This window comes from Malaclemys terrapin, chromosome 6, assembly GCF_027887155.1.
Source record: "Malaclemys terrapin pileata isolate rMalTer1 chromosome 6, rMalTer1.hap1, whole genome shotgun sequence".
NCBI lineage: Eukaryota > Metazoa > Chordata > Testudines > Emydidae > Malaclemys > Malaclemys terrapin.
Window position 1 is genome coordinate 81,580,597 of NC_071510.1, and position 14,715 is coordinate 81,595,311.

The 14,715-nt window shown below is 44.3% G+C and overlaps 1 protein-coding gene across 4 annotated transcripts in view; it reads left to right on the forward strand.

Moving 5' to 3' along the window:
• The window catches only part of EDIL3 (EGF like repeats and discoidin domains 3), a 437,917-nt gene that overhangs the window by 362,793 nt on the left and 60,409 nt on the right, over positions 1-14,715 (forward strand). Inside the window, exon 10 of one of the 4 annotated variants that reach the window (XM_054032543.1) lies at positions 389-631. The exons of the other annotated variants lie outside the window; for them this stretch is intronic. Coding sequence (XP_053888518.1) covers positions 389-508 — 120 coding nt within the window. The 3' untranslated portion in view covers positions 509-631. Of the gene's footprint in view, positions 1-388; positions 632-14,715 lie in introns of those variants that run through there. 4 annotated transcript variants of the gene reach the window in all.

The following is a 14,715-nucleotide window of genomic DNA, read 5'->3' on the forward strand; positions in this document are numbered from 1 at the left end:
GATTATAAAGCAAGAAGGGACTACTGCAGTAATGTAGTCAAACCTCCTGCACAACATAGGCCATAGGACTTCCTGAATAAATTCCTGTTTGAACTAGAGCATATCTTTTAGAAAAACATTTATAAGTTGACAGTGATGGAGAATCTACCACAACCTTGATAAGTTGTTCCAATGGTTAATTACCCCACACCACCACTGTTAAAAATCAGTGCCTTATTTTTAGCATGACACTGAATTTATTTAGCTCCAACTTCTAGCCATTGGATCTTGTGATGCCTTTATCTTCTAGACTGAGGAGCTCATTATAAAAATTATAAAAAGTTTTGTTTTCCATGTAGGTATTTATCAACTGTGATCAAGTCAACCCTTAACCCTTCTCTTTGTTCAGGACCAGCTCCAGGGTTTTGACTGCCCCAATCAGCCAAACAAACAAACAAACAAAAAAAGCCGCAATCGCGATCTGCGGCGGCAATTCAGCAGGAGGGACCATCCGCCGAATTGCCGCTGAACAGCTGGACGTGCCGCCCCTCTCCAAAGTGGTCACCACAAGCACCTGCTTGATAAGCTGGTGCATAGAGCCGGCCCTATCTTTGTTAAGCTAAATAAATTGATCTGAGGTCTATCAATGTAAGGCATGTTTTCCAATCCTTTAATCATGGCTCTTCTCTGAACCCTCTCCAATTTATCAACATTCTTCAATTGTGGACACCAGAAGCAGACACAGTGTTCCAGTAACAGCCACACCAGTGCCAAATACCGCAGTAATATAACCTCCCTATTCCTACTTGAGAGTCCCCTCTTTATATATCCAAGGATCACATTAGCCCTTTTGGCCACTGCAATGCACAGGGAGCTCACATTCAGCTGATTATCCACCAAGCCCCCTAAGTCTTTTTTCGGTCAGGATAGCATTCCATTCTGTAAGAAAGGCCTGCATTCTTTGTTCCTAGAGGTAAACATTTATAACTGGCCAATTTAAAATACATATTATTTGCTTGCACCCAGCTTTCCAGACTCCTTTCTTTCAGTGACCTTTCCTCTTCATTATTTACTATTCCCCCAATATTTTGTATCATTTCCAAACTTTATCAGTGATGATTTTATGTTTTCTTCCAAGTCACTAATAAACATTAAGTAATACAGAGCAAAGAATCAATATCTATGGAAATTATGTGCTTGATGATGATTCGCCATTTATAATTACGTTTTAAGACCTGTCAGACAGTTTTTATGCATTTACATGTGCTATGTTAATTTTGTATATTCTAGTTTTTTTATTCAAAATGTTATGCTGTACCAAGTCTTAAGTATGTTACATGAAAACCAAACTTGTAATCACATTTCCAAAAAAAATTGAATATGACAGAATCTCTTTTCCATAACATACATTGATTGGCATTAATTATATTACCCTCCTTTAATTCTTTAGTAATTAAGTCCCTTATCAGCCATTGGATTATTTCTCAGGATCGATGTCAGGCTGCCAGGCCTATTATTACCTGAGTCATCCTGTTTACTCTTTTTAAACATTGTGTGACAAAGTTCCTCCTCTATCTTGGTGGATCCTGCGCTTATTGGCGGATTTTCTTGCCTCAGAGATTCACCAGGTGGGTTGGGGAACAGCCCAGAGACCTTCCCCTCTGGAAGAACCCACAGTCCAGGTCAATTGGGAGGTTTGGGGGGAACCCGGGCCCGCCCTCTACTCCGGGTTCCAGCCCAGGGCCCTGTGGACTGCAGCTGTCTACAGTGCCTCCTGTAACAGCTGCATGACAGCTACAACTCCCTGGGCTACTTCCCCATGGCCTCCTCCAAACACCTTCCTTATTCTCACCACAGGATCTTCCTCTTGGTGTCTGATAACGCTTGTGCTCCTCAGTCCTCCAGCAGCACACCCCCTCACTCTCAGCTCCTTGCACCTCTTGCTCCCAGCTCCTCACACTGGCACCACAAACTCAAGTGAGCTCTTTTTAAAATCCAGGTGCCTTGATTAGCCTGCCTTAATTGATAGTAGCAGCTTCTTCTTAATTGGCTCCAGGTGTCCTAATTAGCCTGCCTGCCTGAACTGGTTCTAGCAGGTTCCTGATTACTCTAGTGCAGCCCCTGCTCTGGTCACTCAGGGAACAGAAAACTACTCATCCAGTGACCAGTATATTTGCCCTCTACCAGACTCCTGTACCCCACTGGTCTGGGTCTGTCACATATCCCTCCCCCCTGCTCAATGCCAAGGGGTTGGGCAGCTTGGGACGCCAGACAGTGCACATGTGACAAGCCATCGGCGTTGCCATGATGGCTCCCTGCTTTGTGTTGCACACGGAACTGCAAAGGTTGGAGGGATAAGAACCATCTGGTCACCCTTGTGTTAGTCTCCTTGTTCCACTGCATCCATTGAAGAGGGGCATGGTCGGTCACAAGGACAAATCTGCGCCCGAGCAGGTAGTAGCGCAATGTTTCCATGGCCTATTTTACAGCAAGGTTATCAGTACAGGTTTACTGCAGAGGGCAGTCCATAGGTCTGTGAATGCTTCCTCTGCTGCGTCAGACCATCTCACCAGATCAGGCCCACGGGCTTTCACTAGGTCTGTCAGGGGGCTTGCCCTTGTGGCAAAGTGGGGGATAAATCGTCGGTAATACCCCACCACACCTAGGAACGCCTGGACTTGTTTCTTGCGACTTAGTCGGGGCCAATTTTGGATGGCCTCTAACTTATTCACTTGGGGTTTTACCAGACCTTTTCCCACAATGTAGCCAAGATATTTGGCCTCTGTAAACCCTACAGCGCACTTGGCAGGGTTTGCTGTAAGGCCAGCTCGCCTGAAGGTATTGAGGACTGCCTCCACCTTCTCCAGGTCTGGGGCATGAATGACCACATCGTCCAAGTAGGCAGCAGCATAACTGTTATGTGGGCATAATAGCTTGTCCATGAGGCGCTGGAAGGTAGCTGGGGCCCAAAAGGGAGGACGGGTATATTGAAAAAGACCCTCTGGTGTAGAAAACGCAGTCTTTTCCTTTGCGTCTTCTGCAAGGGGAATCTGCCAGTACCCGTTTGTCAAGTCTAGGGTAGTCAAGTACCGGGTGTTACCCAGATGGTCCACTAGCTCATCTATGCGAGATATGGGGTACGCGTCGAACTGGGATACGTCGTTTAGTCGCCAGAAGTTGTTGCAAAATGTTGCAGTGCCATCAAGTTTGGGCACCAGCACGATTGGGCTGGACCACTGACCGTGGGATTCTTTGATGATCCCCAACTCCAGCATTTTTTTTTACTTCTGCTTTTATTTCCTTCCTTTTTGCTGCTGGCACCCGATAGGGCCTCATTGTTACTCTGGCCCCAGGGTTCGTGACGATGTGGTGATATGTCTCGGTTGTTCGACCCGGTTTTGTCGAGAAGATCATCTCAGACACCTCATTCTTCTGGTCTGGTGTTAAATCGGGAGACGCTCTCACCTGTTTGGAAGGCTTGTTTTCCTGGGTTAGGTCTTTTTGGACCGTTGTGCAAGCCAGAGTTTCAGAAGGTTAACGTGATAAATCTGTTCTTGTTTTCTGCATCCTGACTGACGCACCTTGTAGGTTACTTCCCCACGGGTTCAACCACCTCATACAGCCCCTGCCATTGGGCCGGAAGCTTGCTTTCTGCCGTGGGTACCAACACCATAACCCGATCCCCTGGTTGGAACTGTCGCACTTTTGCCTGGGTTCGCTGGGCCTCCTGTGCCTTCTCCAAATGTTCCCGTACAATAGGGGTAACCTGGGCTATCTGGTCTCGCATCTGCATTACATGGTCTATTATATTTCTCCCCTCATTGAGTTCCTCTTCCCAGATCTCTTTGGCGATATCTAGTATGGCATGGGGGTGACCCCCGTATAATAACTTGAAGGGGGAAAACTCAGTTGAGGCCTGAGGTACCTCCCGGATAGCGAACATAAGGTAGGGTAGTAGGGTGTCCCAATCCTTCCCGTCCCGACTTACCACCTTCCTTATCATAGCCTTGAGGGTTCGGTTAAACCTTTCTACCAGCCCATCAGTCTGCGGATGGTAGACCGAAGTTCTCAGGGTATGTATATGGAGCAGCGTACAGAGGTCCTTCATTAGCTTAGACATAAATGGGGTTCCTTGGTCGGTTAATATCTCCTTCGGTAGCCCCATTCGGGCAAAGATCCCCACCAGCTCTTTGGCTATAGTTATAGTGTTCCACAGGGGGACAGCTTCTGGCTAGCAAGTAGCATAGTCCAAAACAACAAGTATATATTGGTGGCCCCGAGCAGTCTTCTCCAGAGGTCCCACTAGGTCCACGGCTATTCGCTCGAAGGGGACCTCTATGATGGGAAGGGGTACTAAAGGTGCCCTCAAGTGGGGACAGGGACTGTGCAGCTGACACTCCGGGCAGGAGGCACAGTACCACCGCACTTCTTCATGTACTCCGGGCCAGAAGAACTGTTGTAGGACTCATGCCAGGGTCTTCTCTACCCCCAAATCCCCCCCAAAAAGATGGCTATGAGCAAGACTTAATACAGCATTCTGGTGTTTTTGGGGTACTAGGATCTGCTGTACCTTCTGCCCCTGTACTGGTGCAACCTGGTATAAGAGATCCTTCTTCATTATGAAGTAGGGTCCTGGTCCCTGGGTTTTCCCTTCCATGGGGACCCCATCTATTTCAGTCACCTCCTTCCTAATGTTGTCATACCTTGGGTCTTCTGCCTGGTCCAGTCCAAAATTTCCTCTCCCGGGGCTAATCTGCCCAAGATCTAAGGGGCCAGTCTCTGTTGCCTCTACTGGTTCAGAAGCATTGGGGGGGGTCAGACTCAGGTGCTTCTCCCTTCTGCGTGGCCTCCTTTTCATCTGCGTGGGTCCACCTACCTACAAGAGCGACCCTCTGGCTTTGGGTCAATATTCAGGTTCCCAAGGCCTTAGCTGCCCTTCTTTCCCTTTTTGTCTTTCTACCCTATCTGGGAGTGGAGAACAAATCTGGGGATATTTCAGAGAAGATTGGGGGTTGACAGTCTGCTATGGATGCTTCACCAATTTTAGTGTCCCCATCTTTCTCCAATCCCCCTACTGGGAGTAAGTTTCCAAACCCTGTAAAGTCCCTTCCTATGAGCACCGGGTATGGGAGTTTAGGGACTACACCTGCTGCTACCTCAGTAGTGTTCCCTTGGATCTCTATTTTTACTGGGATGGTGGGGTAGTAACTAACTGTCCTATGGACACATGTTATCCCCATACATTTAGCCTGGAGCAGCTGACTACGCTTCATGAGCTTCCCTGAGGTAAGCGTGATAGCACTCCCCGAATCAACCAGTGCCGTGGTCCCTACCCCATTTAGTTTCACTGGTCTGGTATACATATGTGGGATTAGTGAGACCCCCACAAGGTGGATTAGGGAGCATGGAACTGCCCAGTTCCCCAGGTTACACTGCATAGGCTCCTCAGCATTGGGACACTATGCAGCTATGTGTCCCCACTCCCCGCAGGCATAACATCTGTATGGGGCCCTAGGCGTTCCCCAGTCTCTTGGTTTGGGCAGTCTAACATCATGATCCTCTTCTCCCTTAGTGCTCCGACTCTTTGTGGCCTCTGATGGGCCTTCAGTCTCTCTCCTTTTCCACCTGGGCCCTCCTGGTCACCCAGTCACCCGAACTTTAGGGCTTGGTGCTGCTAGTTTAAGCCGGGGTGCCTCTTCCTTAACTGGTCAGGTCAGCTCCCTTGCTGTCCTTCACCTCTCTACCAGGGCGACAACCTCGTCATAGGTGGAGGGTTCGTTTTGGCTTACCCAGGCACGAAGGTCTGGTGGTAGTCCCCTCATGTAGCAGTCGATGACCAGAACTGCTAGTATCTCTTCTGGACACCGGGACTCTGTTTGCAACCACTTTCGTGCGAGATGGATGAGGTCATACAATTGGTACCGCGGGGTTTTGTCTTCCTGGTACCTCCAACCGTGATACTGTTGGGCCCGCACTGCTGTCATTACCCCAGATCTGGTCAGGATTTCTGCTTTCAGCTGGGGATAGTCTGCCGCAGCCTCTTGAGGCAGCTCATGGTAGGCCTTATGGGCCTCCCCACACAGGAATGGGGCAAGGATGCCAGACCACTGATCTCGAGGCCAGGCCTCCCGTAGGGCTGTCCTCTTAAAGGCCAGAAGATATGCCTCTACATCATCCTCCCATGTCATTTTCTGCAGCCAATGGCTGGCCCGTGTGAGCTGTGTCCCATCATGGCCACGATTCAGCTCTGTAAGGGACTTTACCTGGTTTACCAGTTCCCGCAGCATAGCTCGGTCTTGAGCAGCCTGATTAGTCTCTTGCTGCAGCCGCACTGCCTCCTGTTGGGCGGCTGCTTGGACACAGGTAGCCTCCTGCTGGGCCACTGTAGCTTGTATCAATGCCCTCACTACGTCATCCATTGTGGTGAAAGAAAAATAAACCCTCTCCCTTTTTTTTTTTTTAAATCACCCCCCTTCTTCCGCCGCGCTGTGCACCCCAAGATCCCACTGCTAACACCAGAGTGACAAAGTTCCTCCTCTATCTTGGCGGGTCCTACGCTTATCGGCAGACTTTCTTGCCTCAGAGATTCACCATGTGGGTTGGGGAACAGCCCAGAGACCTTCCCCTCTGGAAGAACCCACAGTCCAGGTCAATTGGGAGGTTTGGGGGGAACCCGGGCCCACCCTCTACTCCGGGTTCCAGCCCAGGGCTCTGTGGACTGCAGCTGTCTATAGTGTCTCCTGTAACAGTTCCATGACAGCTACAACTCCTTGGGCTACTTCCCCATGGCCTCCTCCAAACACCTTCCTTATTCTCACCACAGGATCTTCCTCCTGGTGTCTGATAACGCTTGTGCTCCTCAGTCCTCCAGCAGCACACCCTCTCACTCCTTGCGCCTCTTGCTCCCAGCTCCTCACACTCGCACCATAAACTGAAGTGAGCTCCTTTTAAAACCCAGGTGCCCTGATTAGCCTGCCTTAATTGATTTTAGCAGCTTCTTCTTAATTGGCTCCAGGTGTCCTAATTATCCTGCCTGCCTTAACTGGTTCTAGCAGGTTCCTGATTACTCTAGTGCAGCCCCTGCTCTGGTAACTCAGGGAACAGAAAACTACTCATCCAGTGACCAGTATATTTGCCCTCTACCAGACTCCTGTACCCCACTGTCTGGGTCTGTCACAATTGGCATAACATAAGCTTTTTTCCACGCTTCTGGAACTTCCCCAGAATTCGAAGAGTTCTTGAAAATCAGTATTAACAATCCAGTGAGCTCCTTGGCCTGCACTTTTAAAACTTTGGATGCAATTTAGCCATATCCGCTGATTTAAAAATGTCTAATGTTGGTAGATTAGAGCAGGAAAGAGCATTTTAAAAAAAGAAATGACAATAGATAGCGAAAAATACTGTTATTAAAGATTTTTTCAGTTATCTGAGTCTTGTTCAAAAGCACCCAATTTTTAATGGGATTTATAATGTAAAATGACAGATCAAGTTCACTTATCATTGATCCTCCTCTGTGCTTAAATTTACAATCTGTGAGTAATCGATAAACATTAATACAACTACAAATTTAAGCATGTATGTAAATTTTTGCAGATTAAGGTCATAATCTTTGGTCATAGTTACCCTTTGACATCCAGAGTTGACATGGAGCCTAAATTTAGAGTGATATATTTTTAAAATAATCTAAGCCCTTTCTTGGAATATATTAAATGATCAGCATTTCTTTCACCATGTGCAAATTCTTTCCTTTTTTACCCCCAGAGTTCTTTCTTTTTTAAAAAGTCTGACACTAGGGAATATAAAAGCAATAAGTGTTTTCAAAGTTATTTCTATAAATTTCAAGAAATGCCTGTCTAATTATGCCCTATATGTAACTAAACGTTAATTACTTTTGTTGTTTCAGTGATCCTCTTAGAACTTGTGTGTAATTAAACACTAGATATATTAATCCTGTTTGAACAGAGCCTCTCTTTGTTGTATAATTAAACAGAAAAAAATATTTTCACAATTATTTCTATATACTACTAATTAATGAAAAATACATCTGAAAAAACAAACGTGCTGATATTTCTGATCCTCAGAACGGAGGACACTTTTCAAACTTGCCTCTGTGGATCATCTTATTACAGTGTAAAGGAATATATAGCATATTTTAATATCATTTTGAACTAAGAAATAATGAAAATATAACCATTTTTTTTCCAAAGGCAAATGAGCTAGAGATTCCTTTTTAGTATCTTCAAAGCAGCACTACAGAGGCTTGGTACAGTATTTACAATTAGAGGAATAAAGCCTCATCGTGTCTTCCTTTATCGGAGTATTTTTTTATTGACTTTACATTGTGATGCACCAAGGTTGGCCTTAGTAATACTTTTAAGTACGTTATACATAGGCACTATGTTATATGCAGTATACACAGATTTTCTAGGTTCAGTCCTGCAAGATGCTGAGCCCTCCTATGTGGTGCTGTGCACCCTTAGCTGGGTTCAGTGAGTGGAGAGCACTCAGCACTTTGTAGTATTGGCCCCAACTTGCTATGTGCTTGAGTGCCTTTTGAGAGGCCTTAAGCACCTTCAGCTGACAAACAACGCTTTTGAGAACCAGGCCCAAAGAATTAAAGCAGGACAGTGTGGTGAATGGGGTTGCCAATTTTGGTTGGTCAGATTCCTAGAGGTTTCATCACATGACATAATCTTTAATTAAAGATTAATCTGGAGACTCCAGGACAATCCTGAAGGGTTGGCAAACCAAGACTGGCACAGTGAATAAACCACACTGAAGCACTGAAATTCTACAGTCCTCCTTTTCCCATGAATTAGCAAATTAAAGATGGGCCCAAGCTCTGCAGTCCAAAGGGGCTCCAGAGCAAAGTGCTATTATACAATGTGACACAAAAATCGACCAAAACAGGAAGTTGTTTTTTTTTTTTTTTTTTTTTTTAAATTGGCACCGCTTTGAGTACCTTGCTAGATCGTGGCCCTGATCCACCTAATTGGGTCCAATACTGTATTATGCATTTTATACATAGATATAGATTATATATAGATATGAATAAAGACATATGGTGGTGGTATCTGTATACTAATTTGCATGAGCATGTGTAATGGGGTGGCACTCATCTCTTGTGAGCACCCCTTTGACAGAGTGCATGTGCCTACACTTTCTTTCTGCCGTGCAGTGAGTCCCTCTGGCTGCATCTCACACAGTCTGTATGTGAAACAACAAATAGATAACCTCCTGCCACATCCAACAGGGGCCTATCCTCAGTTGGCCTTTCTCTTCCTGTAACCCTCCCTGGGTCCTTAATTAGTCCAGCAATCTTTAAAAAGGTCTCAGCCCTGGTATCGAGGTGTAGTCCAGGGCTCCCTCCCTAGACGCAATGTCCTTGCCCCCTCTGGGCCTTTCTAGTCCCAGATCTCCTGCTAGGCCACTAAAACAGTTCAGTTCTCCTTCTGGGGTGCATCAAAGTCCAGGCCATTTCCACAATGGCTAATGGAGGGGACCCGTGCCCTCCCTCTACTCCCAGGTCCCAGCCCATGGACACTATAGATAGCAGCCATCCACCATGTCCTTTTATCTAAGCTGCATCACTGCTGAGATTCCTTGGGCTGCTTCCCCATGGCCCCACACATTGTTCACCCTTACCTCAGGGCCACGTTCCAGCAGCCAGCTAGGAGCTCCTTTCAGGGCCGGCTCTAACTTTTTTGCTGCCCCAAGCAGCAAAAAAAAGCGCTGCCCCGCCGGAACCCCCCACCCTCCAAGCGCCGCGCTGCCGGAGCCCGCCCCCCCGCCGAGCACCACGCCGAGCACCACGCCACCGGAACCCCCCCAGAGCGACGCACCCCCCACCGAGGACCGCTCCGCCGGAGTGCCCCACACCGCACTGCCCCCGCCACCCCAAGATTGGCCACCCCTTACCAGGTGCCACCCCAAGCATGTGCTTGGTTGCCTGGTGCCGGCCCTGGCTCCTTTTTGCTTCTCCTGGTCTCTGTCAGCAACTGCTCTGGCCGAGGTCCTTCAGCCAGTCAGGAATACCATCTTAACTCCTCTGGCTCAAGGCAGCAACTGCACTCGCTCTGGGCCTGCAGCTCTTTTTATACTAGCCTGCTGACCCCTGATTGGCTGCATCCCACACAGACACTTTAGGAAGCTTAGAGGACCCTTGCCACTGCCCTTTTCTGGGGTGGGGTAAGGCAGGGCCGTGAGGGCTCCAGCAGGGGGCCTCAGGACCTAGTCCAGCTCAACACAGCATATAGAATCCTAGAATATCAGGGTTGGAAGGGACCTCAGGAGGTCATCTAGTCCAACCCAAAGCAGGACCAAACCCCAATAAATCATCCCAGCCAGGGCTTTGTCAAGCCTGACCTTAAAAACCTCTAAGGAAGGAGATTCCATCACCTCCCTAGGTAACCCATTCCAGTGTTTCACCACCCTCCTCCTGAAAAAGTTTTTCCTAATATCCAACCTAAACCTCCCCCACTGCAACTTGAGACCATTACTTCTTGTTTTGTCCTCCAGCCAGCAGAAAATGCCATAATCTCTAGAGTACAGAAAAGGAAAATAAACCCAGAGGTCAGCAGGGACCAATGATATGTTTATCCTGTTCCTTAGATAATCATGCCTGTTTTCTGCCCACAAATCCATCTTCAATAGGAGAACTGCTTCTATCAATGCAAACTTTGGAGCAGCTTTAAAATGGCTACTTGTTTTGTTGATGGTGGTGTTGGTTTTGATTTTTTAAAACCACATTGCTTATTCGTCTCACCGTCCTCAAAATTGTACTGATCTAAATTGCATGACTGGTGATATTCAGACCAGGACCAGATTTTTGTTCTAATATTTTGTGATACATCATGGCTATGAATTTGAGATTTATTTCATTTGAGAGGAGCTTGGAAGCCTGTATTCCCAACAGGATACAGTGAATGTTTCCAGAAAGTTCTCAGGATACTGGACCTTAAACTCATAGCTTTATGATTTTAGAAAAGTTATTTCAGACTATTATCAGGGACATCTCCTTCCAATAGCAGCTCAGTTAGCCTCATGATACTAGGGCACCCTGGCTATACAGGAAACATACAGAAAAAAATAGCAGGAATTAAAAACAAACAAAAGAAATCTACTGTCTAAAATAGTTTTTCCTTTGAAGTATATTACATATATAAAACATGATGATCTAGCATAAAGGATTTTATTGGCTTTATTTGGAAGCACGTGAGTAAAGTGGCCATTTTATATACATGCCAAACTCATGATACACCATATGGTTTCCCTTGTCCCCTCTATTGAGATGTCCTTTCGCACTATCAATTTTTTATTTTATTTTTAATTCCATTATCCTGTTACAACATGGCTGTTTTTTGCTCAAGCAATGGTCCTGACAGTAGCAGAGAAGTAAGATATTTTTTCCTGCAAAAAATAATAAATATTAACCATGGATGTGAATATTGTACTACTTGACCCTCTGAAAAATCAACTTGACAAATTGTGCAGTGGCATTCTGGAAGAAAAAAAGAGTACAGATCAATAGAATCTGCATGGTGTCCTGTTGAGTGAAATATAACTCCAAAGCAAATTCAGTTATAAAAGTGTCTGTCTTCTATCATTGACAGTCACTCAGGGTGACAGAAATGGTGAATAATCGATTTACAACAGTTATGGGAGGGTTTCCAGGGTACCTGAGCCCTTCCATATTGTTTTGATTGAAACAAGTCCCGAATTCTGGAAATTACATTCTCTTCCTTACATTAAAAGTTATAAGCAAGTTAAACTTTAATGCAGGAGGACATAAATGGAAACATTAAAATTAATTATTCAAATTTAATCTGTTCTTCAGTTCTACAGAAAGATTTAATTTGAGAATTACACTTCAGCCATTTAAGCAATGTAATCTTAAATATCAGAATAGAGACTTTACGGGGTTTTTTGTTAGGTAATATAATAATCTGTCACTTAACATAGTGTCATTGAGCAGTAGGCCCCACAGATGAAAGGGAAAAAGCTTAATAAGACAAGTTGATGCCAACATTGTCACCCAGACATTTCTTTTAAAGCACAGATCTTTTCTCTGCACAGTACATAATGTTCATCAGCACTTGCACAGGATTAAAATAGTTTGAGTACAGTTCTATTATTTTGTTGTTTAATTATTTTATTACACAAAATTTAGTGCGATATTGCCCACAGAAGTCTGCAGTAGCTATTTGGTAGGATTTGTGCAGCTCTGAAATTGCCGTTAACTAACTCATTAAACTAAATAAAATGTTTTTTTTTTTACAGAACACTTAATATCCAAGATAAATAATGTCTACTTGAAGGTTATTGTATTGTATTCTCTATAAGAGAAGCCCACCCAAACCAAGTTGTTTGCATTTTGATATGGAGAGTAAGGAGCTGACTGTAAGGAATTCAGTGTCTGATCCTGCAACCCTTACTCAGATGAGTAGTTCCTACTCCTGCAGTCGGTCCAGTTAAATACAGGTTGCCTTTTTCATACCATACTGAAAATTATTTCCAGCCCCAGTAGCTAAAACAGCAAAAGGATTTTTACTTATGTATTTTTATGATTTGGAACTTACTCCTACAAGTCCCCTGCATATGGAAACCTCATCAAAATCAGTGAAAGTTCTTTGTATGTAGGCTTGCAGTATCTGACAACTTTATTTTTTCATAATGTAAAAAAAAAAAAAAAATTGTCAGAATAGGGAGTGACTGGTCCCACAAGTGATTGTGTGTGCCTTCTGCAGTGAAAAAGCCCAAAGCCAGATGCATATTCAGACATTAAAAAACAAAACAAACCCCTTTCTTCTACAAACCATGCTCTGAGTGTCCCTAGCCTCTGTCAGAAGCTGGGAATGGATGACAGGGGATGGATCACTTGATTGCTTGTTCTGTTTATTCCCTCTGAAACACCTGGCATTGACCACTGTCAGAAGACAGGATACTGGGCTAGATGCTGACTTAAAACTAAAAAAGCAAGGAAAAAAATACATAGTCTGTTCCTCCATCTACAGGCATAAAACTTACCATTACCACAACTATTGCATCCCCCACCCTACCACTTCCCTTCTAGAGGTGCTAGCCTTCCAGCATGCACTTTACCCCGTTAAAGTAAGAGCTAGAGTAATGAGTAAGGTTAGATTTAGTCACAGGTCTTTTTAGTAAAAGTCATGGACAGGTCACAGGCAATAAACAAAAATTCACAGAAGCCCGTGACCTGTCTGTGACTTTTACTAAAAATAAGCAGGGGGGTTGACTGCTGGGGAGGAGACTAATCGCTCCAGCTCCTGCTGCCCATGAAGGATGCTGACAGCTGTGGGGTCCCCATTGCCGGGGCAACTCAGAATTCCAGGGCCCCCACCACCTGTGGTGGCTTGGAGCTCCAAAGCCCCGAGGCAGCAGCTCAGAGCTCCAGAGGCCTTCTCAATTTTAAAAGTCCATAGAGCATGAACTCTGTGTGTATTTTTCTTTCCTATATATAACTAAAAACATTTAGCATCTAAATTTAGATAATGTTTGGGTTTTAAGGAAATTCTGATCTTGTAGTGACTCACATTTACTTCTGATTGACTGTATTTGTTCATTATATATGGAAAATATGGTTTTGTTATTATAAATGGACAAAAAGCAGGGGAAATAACTATGCTTCTGTTACCCATAAATCATTAGTGAAAATCAGTGGAAAGTATGGCTATTATTCAATTGCTTGCAGTGTAAAACAAATGAAAAACCTACCAACCTTCACATTAAACTCTGTGTGTCATTTTCAGAGGGTATTTGTTCATTTGCTTTATCATATGCCTTTAAATACTTTTTTTTAAAGTATTTCTTTAACCATGTGATAAATTTCAATTACAAATTGTTAGATCAGTAAATCTAAATTATTTTCTTATACATGTGTGAAAATATTTTTCAGCCTGGTTGGAAATAGCTGGAGAATAACAGAAAAGTCTGCTGATAACAAGCCTGGTTCCACAAACTTAACTTAGAATTTGAACACTCTCACATGCTAATCAAGTTTTAGGGGGGAGGGGAATCCATGATTAGCCAGGTTTCAGAGTAGCCACCGTGTTAGTCTGTATCCGTAAAAAGAACAGGAGTACTTGTGGCACCTTAGAGACTAACAAATTTTTAACATGATTAGCCAGGTCTATTTTCTGAACATTAATTGGCAAAAAAAAAATGTACAATCAGTTTAAAATTTGATTACACAAATCTATAAAGCCAAACTAACATAATACAAAAAAATACTGTTGTTGAATACTGATGTGTTAAGAGTGCTTGTAAATTGTCAGTACCAGAAATGCAATATTGAAACAATAATGAATCGTTTAAAACATAATGTTGGATTAAATATATTACAGAAATTAGACTTAATACTTAATTCAAAAACATGAGTGCAATTGAGTGAGCCACAGAATAACTTTATTCATCCAGTCAGTGTTTCAGTTTTCATGAAGATGAACAAACCTACTTCCTCTGACTTTACATCAGCACAGGACTTCATTGGTTTTTTTCATTCTTAACAATTAGTTTCCTTATTCTGGCTATTATGCATATTAATTAACATCCAGCAATCAGTTGCTCTCTTCACTTTGTTTTTTTGCCATAAACCTCAATGTATCCTCAACAGCATCCACAAATGCCCTGGGTGTAAGCCACACACAGTGCCTTACTGGGAGTAATTGGTGGTGGAATGGGTGGATCTATTAGTGTCCGTATGCTCTCTAGAATGGA